Consider the following 15,336-nt stretch of genomic DNA (forward strand, 5'->3'; position numbering starts at 1 on the left):
AGGTCTAAGCAGGTGCGGTCAGGTCATGGATCAACCCGACCCATTTGTAGCCTTAATGATGGGGGTAAAAACATTATTGGTATAATAGAGTTTAAGATGGCTATCCCAAAAATAACTAAAGCCAAAGTAATAGACTTCATAAATAAGCTGATCGACTCTATTAAAAGGTATTATGCTAGATAGAAAAGGTGAATATAAACTACTACAAGATTGACCGAAAGAAGATCCAATGTTAGGATTAGAACCGATCAAGTATGATAATCAATATAATCCATGATTTGATATGCATGACAGGAAGAAAAATAAACTGATGGGGACGCAAAAGAAAACAATGATAAAAGAACAGCTGATCCAGCACTTACTTCCACATCTCATCTGTCTTTATCCTTTATTTGAACAACAATAACGAGAGGCACTAATTATTTATCAATATGACCTCGTCATGAAACAGATGATATCTTGTTTATATTTTTTTCTCATAATATTTCTCAAACAACTGCAGTTTGTTTGCATTTTTAACTCCCGACTGGTGTAAATGATGTGAGGTTCCTAAACCCCTCCCATGTCTTCTCCCACACCACGGCCACATAGTTCGCCATGGCTTCGCCATCTTTGGTCTCTACAACAAGCCTATAATTAATTCCAGCCACCACCTGGGTCTCACCCTTCACCACTTTACTCAAAGTAAGGTTGGTGTTCGCCAGCTTGTTGTGCTCCGACACCGCGAATTCTGCAATCTCTTGGACATGGGGATCACTGATATCCTTGATCGGCTTCCAGCCCCCAACAAGAACCTTGCTTGCAGCTTTACGGGCTGCCAGGGCTCTCGGAGGTGAATGAATGGCTATGAGAAGAAGAGGGAGGAGAAGAAGACGAAGGGATCGCAGGGTAACCATCACGGTGGCGATTTTTTGTCCTGGGGTGAGGCGAGAGGAGGCTGCGGTGGGGGGTAAGGATGGGCGGGTGGGGGCTTTTATTACGGTGGCTGGGAGGAGCTGTGGATGATTAGAGTGCATTAAAACAGGGAGAGCTTTGGTTTTGTTTTGTCGCGTGGATAGCGCTTTATGGGGACAGTGGGTACCTGGAAGGTGGACCTAGCACCAGCCCATTACTGCGAGTCTTTATATGATATGTGGTGGTGTAATAAATAAGAGATTGGTGATGGATTGGCGATGGGTTGGCTTCCATGGAAACCATGTATCATAATTTAATGTGTGATGATGCAATGGGTGAGGAGAGGCTTCGATGGAAACAATATATCATTCATTTAATGTGCGATGATGCTGTACACAGTTACACCTTGCATGCTTACCATCTCAATTTTGGATTATTTGATAGGCAATCAAATTTCTAATCAAATTATTTTTGTGTATATAAATATTTTGGAAGGAGGCTCTTGCTAGTGCACGCCAAAAAATTTCTTGAGCCTGCTTGTTCATTTTTCACAGTTCTTAGTAAATACTATTTTAATTGCTCAAATTATTCTGTTTTTCTTTTTTAGTTTTTTTATTCTTCTATGCCGGTTTAGATAAATCAGAACCCGGGGGCTACCCACTGGAATGATGGAGATATTTTGGATACTTATCTAAACTCCGTCAAATACAATTCGCCGGTCTTCGCTTAAAAGACAAATCCAGTTGCATGATTTTGCCGACATGCTAGGGACTGGTAGGTATCTAGGCTACGTGCCCACGGATATTCGCGTTTAATGAAAACCTTGCTTGGCTAACTGACGTAAACTTTGTCAAAAACAATCCACTCATCTTGACTAAAGGCAAATCTAGCTCTACGACTTTGTCGCCATGCCAAGGTCCGACGGGTGCGCATTGGTTGTTTTTCCGGTTTGGCTGCATAACCAGTGGATTCTGACCTTCCGAGTCACATTAAGTCCGGAAATTCTGCTATCTAGATGCCTTCCAAACTGTGGAAAGGTTTCTGGGCCATTTGCGAAAACCGTGTCTGAATGGACAATGGATCGGCCTTTGTAGGCCGTACTAAAATCTTATTTAGGATTATTGTTGGCAGCAGGACTTTGAAAGTAGAGTTCTGTTATTTTTTTTTTACTGTTTGATAATTATATTTTCAAATGATGTACATTTTATATATCTATTTAGTAATTAAATTAAAAAAATATTTTTAGCATGATAAAAAGACAACAAAAAAAATTATATGGTATTGTATAGTATAGTATAAGTATAATATAAAATCTTGTTACAATGCATTTTTCTTTCCGTACTAGTACAAAATCCTAATTTTTTATTTAAAATTGAATAACTTTAGATGGATGACTGGATGCCAATAGTATAGATTACCATATTTGATTTTTATTGTAATTAAATCTAAAATCCTATCCTTTTTGAGTTGTTCCCTCTTATCTTTTATCTTGTTTTATCTCTCTTATTGGCAAGTCCACTATTGCCTCCTACCTCTGTGCCCTCCCCAACCTCGCAACTACCTACAACCTCGATCTTCTTTCTCTCCTCTGTTCCTCTTCCTTCCGTTATCTATGCTGGCTTCCATCCTTAGAATCTTGATCGATAATGCAGAAGGGGTGGGCGGCAACGACCTTGATGACAGTGATCGTGGCTGCAGTCGATGCCAACTAGAGAAAAGACCCAATTCCACACTACAAGGAAGTAGCCATGGGGGCAGTTTGCAGCAGAGATCGAGAAACCCTAGAAGAAGACCCAGTATTTGTCTCAACACCTCCGACTCTCTCAAGCATGCCATCAATGCCCTTTGTGGTCCCAAGGCTATGAATGACATTTAATGGTATCGAAGCAATAGGTTTGATCATGAGTAAAACTTTAAGTTTAATAATGAAAATGGGTAGTTAGGTCTCGTTCAGTTAGATTCCGCATGGTTGAAAAGAAAGGATAGATTTTTTAAATTGTACTGATGGTCAACCATGAAAATTAATTAATATTAATATTTTGATGGGTGACAATGGACAATAAAGAGAAGGAAGTGTTGGCAAATTTTAGAAAGAGAGGAGCAAGAGCAACTACGAAAGGAGTTGCCAGCCAGCCAGTTGGGCAAGCTCCTAACTCGACAACGACCCAGGCTGACATTGGTGGAGTATGCTGGATGGTAGCTCAGCTTCTTCAGCAACAACAGAAGTTGCAGGCCGTTTCCGGACCTGCACTGCCTATGGAGTCTTATTACTATAGATTCTGGAGGCTTAACCCACCCATGTTTGATTGTGGACCTGATCCTCTAGCTACTGAGACCTGAATTCGGGAGATGGAGAAGATGTTCGATGTACTGCAGTATCCGAGAGTGTGAAGGTCAGATTGGCTATGCCAATATTGAGAGAAAATGCAGAATTCTGGTGGACGGCCATGAAAGCTGCAAATGAGAATGAAGATGATCACTTGACATGGGATGAGTTCAAGAAAATATTTTATGATCAGTATTTTTCCAAGTTAGAAAAGTTAGCAAAAGAGAACGAATTCTTGTCTTTGAGGTAGATGGATGACGTGATAGTATTGGAGTATGCAAATAAATATAATGAGTTAGGCCGCTTTTGTCCCCAACTCTTGGTGTCCGAAAGGAGAAGACTAATAGGTTCAAACAAGGTCTGAGATATTCAATTCGATCTCGTTTGTCATCTCACATCTTCAGTAGTTATAAAGATGTGCTGGAAAGAGTACTAAAGGTTGAGTTAGAATTGAAGAGATCAGAGAAGGAAAGGGGTAACAAGAAGAGGCCCAAACCTGTAGGAACTCAAAATGACCAACGCGAAGATTTAGAAAATAACTCTAACAAAAAGAACAGATTAGACACTTGCGAGTATTGTGGCAAGCTTCATGCTGGACCTTGCCTCAAGAAGTTGGGAGCTTGCTATGCATGCGGTCAGTCAGGACATTTAGCACGAGACTGCTCGAATAAAAGGAAGAATGACTATGGATCTGCTAAATCTAATGCTCGGATTTTTGCATTAATCCAGCAGAATGCTAGTGCAAGTGATCAAGTAGTGACAAGTATCATCCTAGACAACTTTATAAATGTTTATGCACAAATTAATTCTTCAATTCCCTTGCATCTTCTAACTTTCTACCCCTTTAGAACGCATATTCGAAGAACTAGGCCAACCTTTATGTGTTATCATTTCTCTTAAGAAAGTTATTTTATTATAGATATTTTGTTTTTTAAAAAAATTATCACTTAGATAAGGAAGTTAGGGTTAATACAAACTAGTCTAGGGTTTTAGAACTTAGAAGAGTTGGTAAGATCAGAGTTGCACGGCAAAAGTTTGGTGGAGTAGGAAAGACTAAGTATCCTTATATATTAATAAGCGAAGGTATGTTAAATTTTGAGGATGAAATTTCTTTTAAGGCTTCCTTTAGGAAATGATCTCTAAGGCTTGATCTTTGGAGACCATCATCATGGAATCGTAGCCCTCATAAAGCTGCCCTGGGATTCGATAAAATGCTTCCTTTGGATGGTGGGACTGAGGAAAATTATTCAAAATAATTAAAAATAGTTGGAGTGATGCCACTCAATCGCTTGTTCATTAGGCTACCAAGTAGCCTCAGGAATCAATGATTTTTGACCTCAGCTGCATTGAAATTGAGGAGTAAGTAGCCTTTGGATGGAAAAGACAAACTAAAAAGATTTAATGCTAAATCTGATGAAGTTATCTTTCTTCGATAATTTTCTTCTAGCAAGACATATAGAGTGTTTAATAAGAGAATTCTAGTAGTAGAAGGGTCCATTCATATTGTTTTTGATGAACTAATGATTTTCTACAAGAAAGGAGAAGGCTTTTGATGATGATGCAAATTCTTTGGGCAAAGAAATACAAGACTTTACCATAAAAGATATGTCTATACAAGGTGTAAGAAAACATAAAAAAAAAAATAATGGTGATGATCAAGAAGAATAGGATCAACCACAACAATAATCTTAAGATAGACATGACTTACCTAGAGAATGGAGATATGTTAAATCATCCTAAAGAACTTATAATTGGTGATCCATCACTTAGGGTGAGAACTAGGTCTTCTGTTAGAGATGCATGTAATCATTTAACTTTTATTTCTCAAATTGAATCTAAATCTATAGAAGAAGCTGAATAAGATCATATTGGTTAATTATCATGCAAGAAGAACTAAACTAATTTGAAAGAAACAAAGTTTGGAAACTTGTTAGTAGACCCAAGGACTATCTTATAATAAGAACTAAATGGGTATACAAAAACAAACTAAATAAAGATGAAAATGTTGTAAGAAACAAAGATAGACTAGTTGTTAAAGGATATAATCAAGAAGAAGGCATTGATTTTGATGAAACTTCTAGTTCCGTAGAAAGATTAGAAGCTATTAGATAGTTACTTGTATTTGCTTGCTACATGAATTTTAAAATATTTCAAATGGATGTTAAAAATACCTTTCTAAATAGATTTATTGCTAAGAAAGTTTATATAGAACAACCGCTAGAATTTGAAAATCATGTCTTTAAATTAAACAAGGAATTATTTGGTTTAGAGCTAGCTCTTAGAGCTTGGTATGATAGATTAAGTAAATTTTTTTTAGAAAATAATTTTTTAAAAGAAAACATTGATAAAACTCTTTTTATAAAAAGAAAAGATGATAATACCTTAATTATATAAAAATATATTAATGATATTATTTTTGGTGCTACTAATGAAGCTTTATGTTAAGAATTTGTTAAGCTCATGCAGGAAGAATTCAAGATGAGCATGATAAGTGAATTCACATTTTTTCTCAAATTTCAAATCAAACAAACACGAGAAGGGTTCTTTATTAGCCAAAGCAAATATACAAGAGAAATTTTGAAGAAATTTAGCATGGAGAAAGCAAAGCGCATTGGTACTCTTATGAGTCCCTCTTGTATATTAGACAAAAATGAGCATGGTAAAAGCATTGATTTAATGCTTTATAGAGGCATGATAGTTTCTTTGTTATATCTTACTGTTAGTAGAATTGATATCATGTTTAGTATTTGTTTGTGTACAAAATATCAATTTGATCCTAAAGGTTCATATTTAATTATTATTAAAAGAATCTTAAAATATTTAAAAGGAACACAAAATCTAAGTTTATAGTACTCTAATCAATTCTCAATCAACTTAGTTGGATAAATAGGTACAGATTTTACTAGTTGAAAAATTGATAAAAAAAGTACTAGTGGAACTTGCTAATTTTTAGGATTTAACTTAATCTTCCTATTTACAAAGAAATAAAATTTGGTAACCTTGTTTACAGTTGAGACTGGATACATTACAATCAAAAGTTGTGGGGCTCAAATCTTGTGGATTAAGCAACAACTTGAGGATTATAGCATAAAATTTGATAAAATACCCATACAATGTGATAATATAAGAGCTATCATCTTAACTAAAAATTTCATACAAAAATTAAGAACTACACACATTGCGATATGACATCAATTCATAAGAGATCATGTTCAAAACAATGATGTAATTACTGATTTTGTTTATTCTGAAAAACAATTAGCTAATATTTTTACTAAACCTGTTAGTGAAGACAAACATGTTTGATTAAGAGTGAACTTAGAATTTGCAATCCTTTCTACTATTATCCTTCTACTAAAATCTATCAGTTAAACGCTTGTTTACTATAGTTAATTAACTCAATTTCAATTTCATTTTGATGAAAATGTTGAATCCTTTTTTTTTGTGAGTCGACTCTGAATCTGAGAAGTCGACTCTGGATCATAAGGAGTCGACTTCTTGGAGTAAGGAGAAGCTTCAAGTCGACTCAAGAGTTAACTCGAAGTTCTACTGGCAGTGAAGGAGTCGACTATTAGAAATTGAGGGGCGACCTCACCACTCAGGAGCCGACTCGAAAGTGAGTTCGAGCCGACCCTTATGTCGGGAGACGGATGTTATATCCGAACGATCCCAATTCTGTTTCATTTTATCTACTCCCTCCTTCTATTTGAATCTCTCACCTACCATTTTCTCCTCCAAAATAAGTTCAACCATGATAGAGAATTCTTTTCTTTTGGGTGGATTGGTCCCTCATGGCTCCTAAGAAGGAGATTGCTCAACGGATGAAGTGGACGGAAACCCTAGTTCTATTAGAAAGAAGAACCAAAGCTCAGATGGATTGAGTGCCTCCGTAGGCTAAAGAGACAACTGCTTCCCCTCCCAATGCTATTCCAAGTTAGGTACCCCTCTCTACAAGGGTTTTGACTATTGATCGCAAGATAGATTTTGAGTTTTTGCAACGAGAGGGTTTCTCAATTAGAAGTAAACTAAAGCAGATGTGTTGGAAATTTATGTGCTCAAGGTGAGTCCTCTAAATCTACCCTCACTCATATTCCGCCACATGTACAAGGCAGCAAGCAAGTCGAAGGTATCTCTATTTTATGGCATGATTCTAAGCTTGGTGCTTAGAAACATGGTGTTGTGCTTGAAAGAGAAACTTCGAGAGCATTGCTGCACACCAACACCTAGGATGACCGCTCCCTACATTGAATAGGTTATTCCAAGATTGATGGTCATTGGGTGCGACATGATGCTACTAGGAGACAAGATGAGCCTATAGAGACTAGACCTAGCGAAACTATAGCCTCTATTGATGAGCATACTAAGCCACCTGCCCCCATGGAGATGTATTCAGCTGAGGAGCATAGTGTAAAGACTTTATGACATTTTTTGACTTTTAGCCTCCATATCTAGAGAGCAGCTTGAGTCACACTATTAGGATGGATGAGGCGTAGATGAAGTCCATTATTGAGCGAGTGCTTGCTAGAGTGATGGCTTCTAGACTTCTTGGATAGGGGGGACAGCAAACCCCTACATCACCACATGGTGCACTTCCCACGGATTAGAGATTGTAGCATCATTTTCTTTGTTGACCCAGATGGTTGCTGAGTTGAGGCATGACATCTTTGACATTCGGATATTGGTGATTAGCTAGTTTAGGAGGACTATAGATATTGAGGGGGAGACAAGTGCTCAAAAGATTAGTGAGCATATTCTTGGAATACTTAAAGAAGTTCAAGATGAATCAAGACATCTAATAGAATCTCTTATTGCATTGGCCTCTACTTTTGTTGAGATGATCGGACACTTCACGTAGGAGTTGAGATCCATTCAAACCCAACAACCTGGTCCATCTCATCCACCTCATCCTTCTCCACCAGGGTTTAGAACTAGAAGATTAACTATTTATCATCTTTATCATGGCTTATCCTCATCCTCATCTTCATCTACTTCCTCAAATGAGTCTAGGACTTAGGAACCTTTCTTTTTCTCTTATTTGTAGAGACTCCTAAGTTTTCTTGAATTGTAACTAACTCCTATTCCATACCTATAGTTTGAATGAGTCATATTTGTATTTAAACTCTTTTACTTTATAAAAAGATACTGATTAAATTCATCCGACATGCATTTATCTATGACAATTTCTTTAATGAATGGATATCTATAGTTTAAGTTCAAGTGACATGTGCTTATCTATCTATTTTTGTGATATGATTCAATGTTGCAATTCTATTTAATAAATGGATATTTTAGCTTGTAGGTTTAAGTGTTTTTCCTTAGATGTTAATCTTGCTTATACTACTATCTGAATTTTATACTATTCTCTTTTGGAAATCAAAGATTTTGTCATCATCAAAATGGGAAAGATTGTTAACCCTAAAGGTTTGATTTTGATGATGCAAAATATTTGAGTAAAAAGATGACTAATCTATTGCTTTAAGTTTGGTTGATTAATTTCAGAAAACCAAGAAAAAAGCCTTTAGTAATTCTCTAATGAAGATCATCTATATGAAGCTCTATATCGAGAAACAAACCTCCCAAAAGGCCTTGAAGCAATTCTAGGAAGCTCACATGCAAATATAGAAAATTTTGTTCTAAGCTATCTCAGAGTTGATCCTCAGTTTGCAATGAGTTGACCCTAGCACATTATCACTAGCTGATATGGTTTCATGAGCCGACTTCAGCAAAATACGAGTCAACCCCAGATCAGTCTCAGAAGATGGACAAAATGCTGCAAAATTCATCAAATTGGCGAGTCGACACATGAAAAATACAAGGAGACTCTAGTCTAACAACAGTCGACCCTAGAGACAAATGAGTCGACCTCTGAATGGCCATTGAGAATAAACAGAGAACTAGAAATTTTATCGCTTTGGCAAGTCGACGCATGAAAAACATGAGCTGACTCTAGTCAGACAAGAGTTGACCCTAGAAACAAGCAAGTCGGCCCCTAAACGACTATAATGAAAAGATAAAAAAGCAACAAAACTCAGCCCATTGAAAAGTAAACCCTTGAAAATATCGAGTCCATCCCTGTCATCAGATGAGTCGACCTCTGAACTAAGAAAGCCAACTCCACAATAGTCACAAAAGAAAGACTGAGCATAACAAAAGCAACAGCAAGCTCAAGATGATTTCTGAAGATCATAAGTCAACTCTTGGATATCATAAGTCGACCCTTAAAAATATCGAGTCGACTTCTCTGCGCCTTACAATAGTAACATCTACTTTTCTATAAATAAAAAATGTTGTTTTCATATCATAATGGCTCTTTTAACCTATCTATTGGCTAGAAGAGTATTCCAACCACTTCCAAATAATATAAATACATGGAAACACTAAGAAAAAAGAAGAGAACTTGAAAAGAGAAGAAAAATAGATAAAAAGAATGAGAAAAGACAGCTTCAAAGAAAAAATTATTCAAGTGCATATATTGAGAGCTGAAAGATCACATCTTCTGCAATTGAGAGTTAATGAAGCGCATTCAAGATCAATCAAAGCCAACCCAATAGAGTCAATCTCTATTTTTTATTTTGTATTTATTGTTCAGGAGCTATACTTTATTCTATGTATATTCTATTGTAACAAGTTTTAGGGACTAAAACTTGGGGATAGGTCTATCCAAACCCTGAATTGGATAGTGTAGGTTTTGGTATATTGCCTGTGAAAATCAACTAGGCGAAGAATTAAGCGAATTCTTGTTAGAATATGATCTTTCAAAGGTACCTTTTGATATAACCCCTGTTCATAAGTTGAAAGGATTATGATACATTATTTGCACATAATTATGTTGATAAGGTGCTACTAATGAAATGCTATGTCAAGATTTGACTACGCTCATGCAAGAAAAATTCAAGATGAACATAATAGGTGAACTCATATTATTAACTTGATCTCCAAATCAAACAAATAAGAGATGGGATCTTCATCAACCAATAGAAGCATGCAGGAGAAATCATGAAAAAAATTGGTCTAAAGAATGCAAAACATTTCGATACTCCTTTAAGCCCCTCTTGTAAATTAAACAAAGTTGAGCATGATAAAAGTATTGATTTAAAACATTATAGAGGCTTGATAGATTCTTTGTAGACCTGATATTGTGTTGAATGTTTACCTATGTATCTAATTCTAAAAAATCACATTTAAATGTAGAACATATGTATTTGGCCATCACATAAAATATAACAAGTGCTATAAATTTAACTAAGAATCCAAATCAGCACTCAAAAATCGAGCACACTAGAATAAGACATCATTTCTTAAAACACCGTGTGCAAAATAATTAAATTTGTACATTCTAAAAAGTATTTGACCGACATCTTTGCAAAACCTCTAAATAAAAAAATAATTTTTGTGATTAAAGATGATTTGAGAATTTATAATCCCTTGTGTTTACTCCTTTCTATTGAGCTCCAGATTATCACTTTAAATCTATTCTATTTCAACTACATTCCATTGAAAATCCTGAATTTTTTTCTCTGTGTGTCAGTCCTTAACCAGAGGAGTTGACACCAAATAATGAGGAGCCGACCCTTACGAGTAAGTGGGAGCTTCGAATTGACACGAAGTTCTGTGGGAGGGGAGTAGTCGACTCTCAGAAATGAGGGGACGATCCCACCACTCAAGAGTTGACTCGAAAATAAGTTCGAGCTAACCCTTATGTCAGAAGATGGATGATAAATCCGAATATTCTCTACTCTATTTCATCTCATCTCTTCTTTATTCCATTCGATACCTTGCTTTGCTTGTTCCTCCTCCAAAATCCATCCATCCTCGATCTTGTTTTTCCTCCTTTGGATTCTCAATGGGTCCTAAGAAGCAAGTTGCACAACGGTTGAATAGAACGGAAACCCAAGTTTCGTCTGCGAGAAGAACAAAAGCTCAAATGGACATAATGCCTTCTCAAACTGAAAAAACATCACCTACTCCTCAGACCGCTCCAACTCAGGTACCTCTCTCCACTAGAGTGGTTATGATTGGACAAAAAGTTGATTTTGATTTCTTGGAGTGAGATAACTTCTCAATTGGAAGCATGTCGAGAGAGATGGGTTGGGACTTTATGTGTTCACTTAACCTTTCTACTTATCCTAGCCTAGTCAGAGAATAACTCTCTTGACTTGATCTGCCACGAAAGCTGAAAATGCTATATATCGCTTTGTAAGTGGTCTTAGTACGGCGATTACTTTAATCTTAACTATTTTTTCAATCTATTTCTATAACAACGTAATGATAGCTATACAAATGTCCCACTAGTACTACCAAAAAACTTATTTGCTCCTTTTGTTCTCTCTGAGTGTGCCAAAAAACTTGTTGGCTAATAAAAAGGATGACAAGTCTGATAACAAGAGTAAATAGATATGCAAGCATGCCATCAGTGTTTGAGCTACCAAAAAGATGATGATTAAAGAAAGGATGTGAGAGTAGTATGGGTCTAGATGCCTTAACATTCAAGAACTTTTACCACCATCATACCATCATTAAAAAAAAATAGATCCAAATAGTGTTAAGGTGTAGCCTGAGCTACGGTAGTAGAGATTTAAGTTAACACTACTCTTCAAGTAGAGCCCTACTAGTAAATAAAGTCACTATAGAAAAAGTTGGCTATCCCAACATTTACATGTCGACGCTAGATAGAAATGTCGGTAATTTTGGTCTAGCGCTAAAATTTACCGACACTTTTAAATAGCATCGGCAATCATAATACTATGACGACGCTAGATAGGGTCGTCGAAGGCGAAAGAAAAGAAAAAGAATTAGATGATGCTTAAAAGCATCGTCGAAGGCCAAACGAACCTCTCCCCAAATGACACTTTGAAAAAAGAGTTGTCGGAGTCCACATCCAGCCCCCACCCCCAACTAGAGTTGGGCAACGGGCCGTGCCGGGCCGGCCCGGCCCAGGCCCCCCGGGCCCAAATTCTAAGCGGGCCGTGCCTGGCACGGCCTGTGAGGCACGGAAGGCCAGCCCGGCCCGGCCCCCGGCCCCTCTATTGGTGGGCCGGGCCGGGCACGGCACGGCACGGGCCGTGCCAGGCACGGCCCGTAACGGGCGCAAACGGGCCGTGCCAGGCACGGCCCGCAACGTCTCTAAACGGGCCGTGCCTGGCACGGCCCGTAACGGCTCCAGACGGGCCGTGCCTGGCACGGCCCGTCTAGAGAGGGGGAGGGAAAATAGCCGTTTCCAACGGCTATTTTCGGGAAAAAGTCGATTTTACCCCTCCCAACAGTCCAATAACGGCTGAATGGAGGGGTATTTTGGGAAAAAAAATTTTTTGGGCTTCTATAAATAGCCCATTCCTTCCTCATTCTCACCACACCAAACCTCTCATTCTCTCCTTCTCTACTGCTATTATTTCTCTCCTCTAAAGTGCTCTTCTAGCAATTTAATTTTTAGTTTGTTCAAGTGCTACACAAGAGGAGGTTCCTGTTGAGAAGAGAAGGTCGCTTCTGTTGAGAGCACAAGAGGAAGCTCGGAATCTCGGCTCTGCCTCTGCCCTCCGACCCTCTACTCAATTCCTCCTTGCGGTTAGTTTTTATTTTTTGAATTAATCATAGATATGTCATCTTTTGAGGAAAGTCAGTTTGGCATTCCTGTTTCTGAGGGAGAAGAAACTAATCCCCAACCCCCTGTTCCTAGTTCCTCTAGAACTGGTGAACCGAGTGAAGGTCAAACCTCTTCTCGTAAGAGGACTAGTACTGTATGGAATGAATTTGATAGAGTTATGGTTGAGGGAGTCTGGAAAGCTAAATGTAAAAAATGTGCCAAACTTTATAGTTGTAGTAGTAGTGGGGGAACAGGGCATTTAAAAAGACATCAAGAGAGTCATAGGATGCATGATTCTCATGCTCAAACTCAAAGTAGCCTTAATATACAAGGGGGATTACTTGTAGGTAATTTTGCATATAATCATGAAAATCAAAGAAAAGCACTTGTAAAATGGATAGTTAAGGATGAATTACCTTTTAGTTTATGTGAATCTTTTAATTTTGAAGAATATGTTCAATTAAACCTACAACCTGCTTACAAAAGAACTAGTAGGCGTACATTTAGAAGAGTAGCTATGACCAATTTTTTAGCAATGAAACAAAATTTAATTGAAACACTTTCTACTTTCAATGTAAAAATTTCATTAACTTCTGATATTTGGTCAGCATCTGTAGGTAGTAATTGTTTTATTACCATTACTGCTCATTATATTGATAATGATTGGCAATTAAATAAACGTATTCTTGCTTTTCGTGCTTTTGATTTTCCACATTCTGGGCAACAAATTTCAAATATAATTTAACAAACTGCATGTTCATATAATATTAATGATAAAATTATGTCTATTACTTTTGATAATGCATCTAATAATAATTCTGCTGTTGTATTATTAAAAGACTCATTGCATCCCATATTAGATGGAAATTTACTGCATATTAGATGTGCATGTCATATCTTAAATCTTTCTGTTCAAGCTGGCATGGGCATGATTCAAGATGTGATTTCAAAAATTAGAAATGCAGTTTCTTTTATTCATGCTTCTAGATCAAGACTTCAAGAATTTAAGGAATTATGCATAAATCATGGTAAACGTTTTAAAAAATTTAAACTTGATGTAATTACTCGTTGGAACTCCACATATAGCATGATACATGATGCATACCCATATAAAAATTTATTAAGTGCATATATTAATGATCGTGGATTAGGATTTACATTGACTGAAACTGATTGGAATAAAGGAAAAATTTTGGAAGATTTTTTGCTTAGTTTTTATAATGCTACCAATGTTCTTTCTGGTATTTATTACCCTACTTCATGTTCATTTTTACAACAAGCATATATAATTAGTCAAAAATTTGCAGAACATAGATATGATGATGTTTTAATGCCTATTATTCACCTAATGGAATCTAAATGGAATGAGTATTGGGACAGGATATGTCCTATGCATAACTTAGCTGCTGTATTTGATCCTAGAGTTAAATTAAATGGCGTGCTAATTTTACTTGATGCATACGCTGAAAATATGAATCAAGATGCTGAATCTGCTAAAGATGAGGTAAGACAACTTCTTTATGATATTTATGCTATATATGATGAAAAAATTCGTGGATCTAGAACACAAATACAAACCTCTATTCCTCCTTCTAGTAGTTCTCGTTCGTCATCTATTTTTTCATTCATTGCACAGAGAAGACACACACATGCTTCAAGTTCCTCTTCATCTTCTTCATCTTTAAGTAGTGAAATAGAATTTTATTTACGAAATGATCTTCAGTCTGCATATGATGAAAATCAAATAGAGAATCTAGATGTATTATCTTGGTGGAAGAGTGTTAGAAATCAATATCCTGTTATGTCTGCAATTGCACGCGATATTTTAGCTGTGCCGATGTCCACGGTAGCATCGGAATCCGCTTTTAGTGCAGGTCGGCGTGTTCTTGACGAAAAGAGAAGTAGGATGACGGGCGAAACGGTGGAGATGCTTCTCTGCTTCAAGGATTGGCTGGATGCTGAGGCAAGACTTCAAGATAAAGGTGGACATAATACAACATCCTCTGATGATGATGATACAAACACTACTGAAGACTGAAGACTGAAGAGTGAATACTGATTCACTGAATCACTGATGATTAGTAAGATTTCTTAATTTTTTATAATTGTACATTTTTATTGTATTCTGGAGGTCAGACCAAGGTACAAACCTCGGCCCTTTCTTAGTTTCTTATTGTATTCTAGAATCTAGAGGTCAGACCAAGGTCCAAACCTCCCTTCATGTACCATTTTGATTTAAATTAATAAACTGGTAGGGGTCTATGCCAAACCCTCCACCATTAAGGTGGCTTTATATTCATAAATCAAGATTTCTTAGTGTTCAATATTTATTAATTTATTAAAAAAATTTTATCGGGCCGAGCCGGGCCCAGGCCCGGACCGTGCCAGGCTCGCGTGCCAGCCCGGCCCAGGCCCTTATGGGCCGTGCCGTGCTTGGCCCGCGGGCCTAGACCGGGCCGTGCCGGCCCAGGCCCGAAGCGGGCCGTGCCTGGCACGGCCCGCTGGCCAGGAACCTCTAGCCCAGCACGGCCCTATC

General features: G+C 37.3%; 1 protein-coding gene across 1 annotated transcript; it reads right to left on the reverse strand.

The window, feature by feature from the left end:
* Nucleotides 1–253: 253 nt before the first annotated feature.
* Nucleotides 254–972, reverse strand: LOC120107087 (cysteine proteinase inhibitor 1-like). The gene has a single exon (XM_039120238.1). The coding sequence runs from the start codon at nucleotides 894–896 to the stop codon at nucleotides 516–518; it is 381 nt and encodes a 126-aa protein (XP_038976166.1). The 5' UTR covers nucleotides 897–972; the 3' UTR covers nucleotides 254–515.
* Nucleotides 973–15,336: the final 14,364 nt, after the last annotated feature.

Source organism: Phoenix dactylifera, unplaced genomic scaffold, assembly GCF_009389715.1.
Source record: "Phoenix dactylifera cultivar Barhee BC4 unplaced genomic scaffold, palm_55x_up_171113_PBpolish2nd_filt_p 000760F, whole genome shotgun sequence".
Taxonomy (NCBI): domain Eukaryota; kingdom Viridiplantae; phylum Streptophyta; class Magnoliopsida; order Arecales; family Arecaceae; genus Phoenix; species Phoenix dactylifera.

What these genes read in the sequence shown, in the direction of transcription:
- LOC120107087 (XM_039120238.1), bottom strand. Translation starts at nt 896, where the DNA reads ATGGTTACCCTGCGATCCCTTCGTCTTCTTCTCCTCCCTCTTCTTCTC.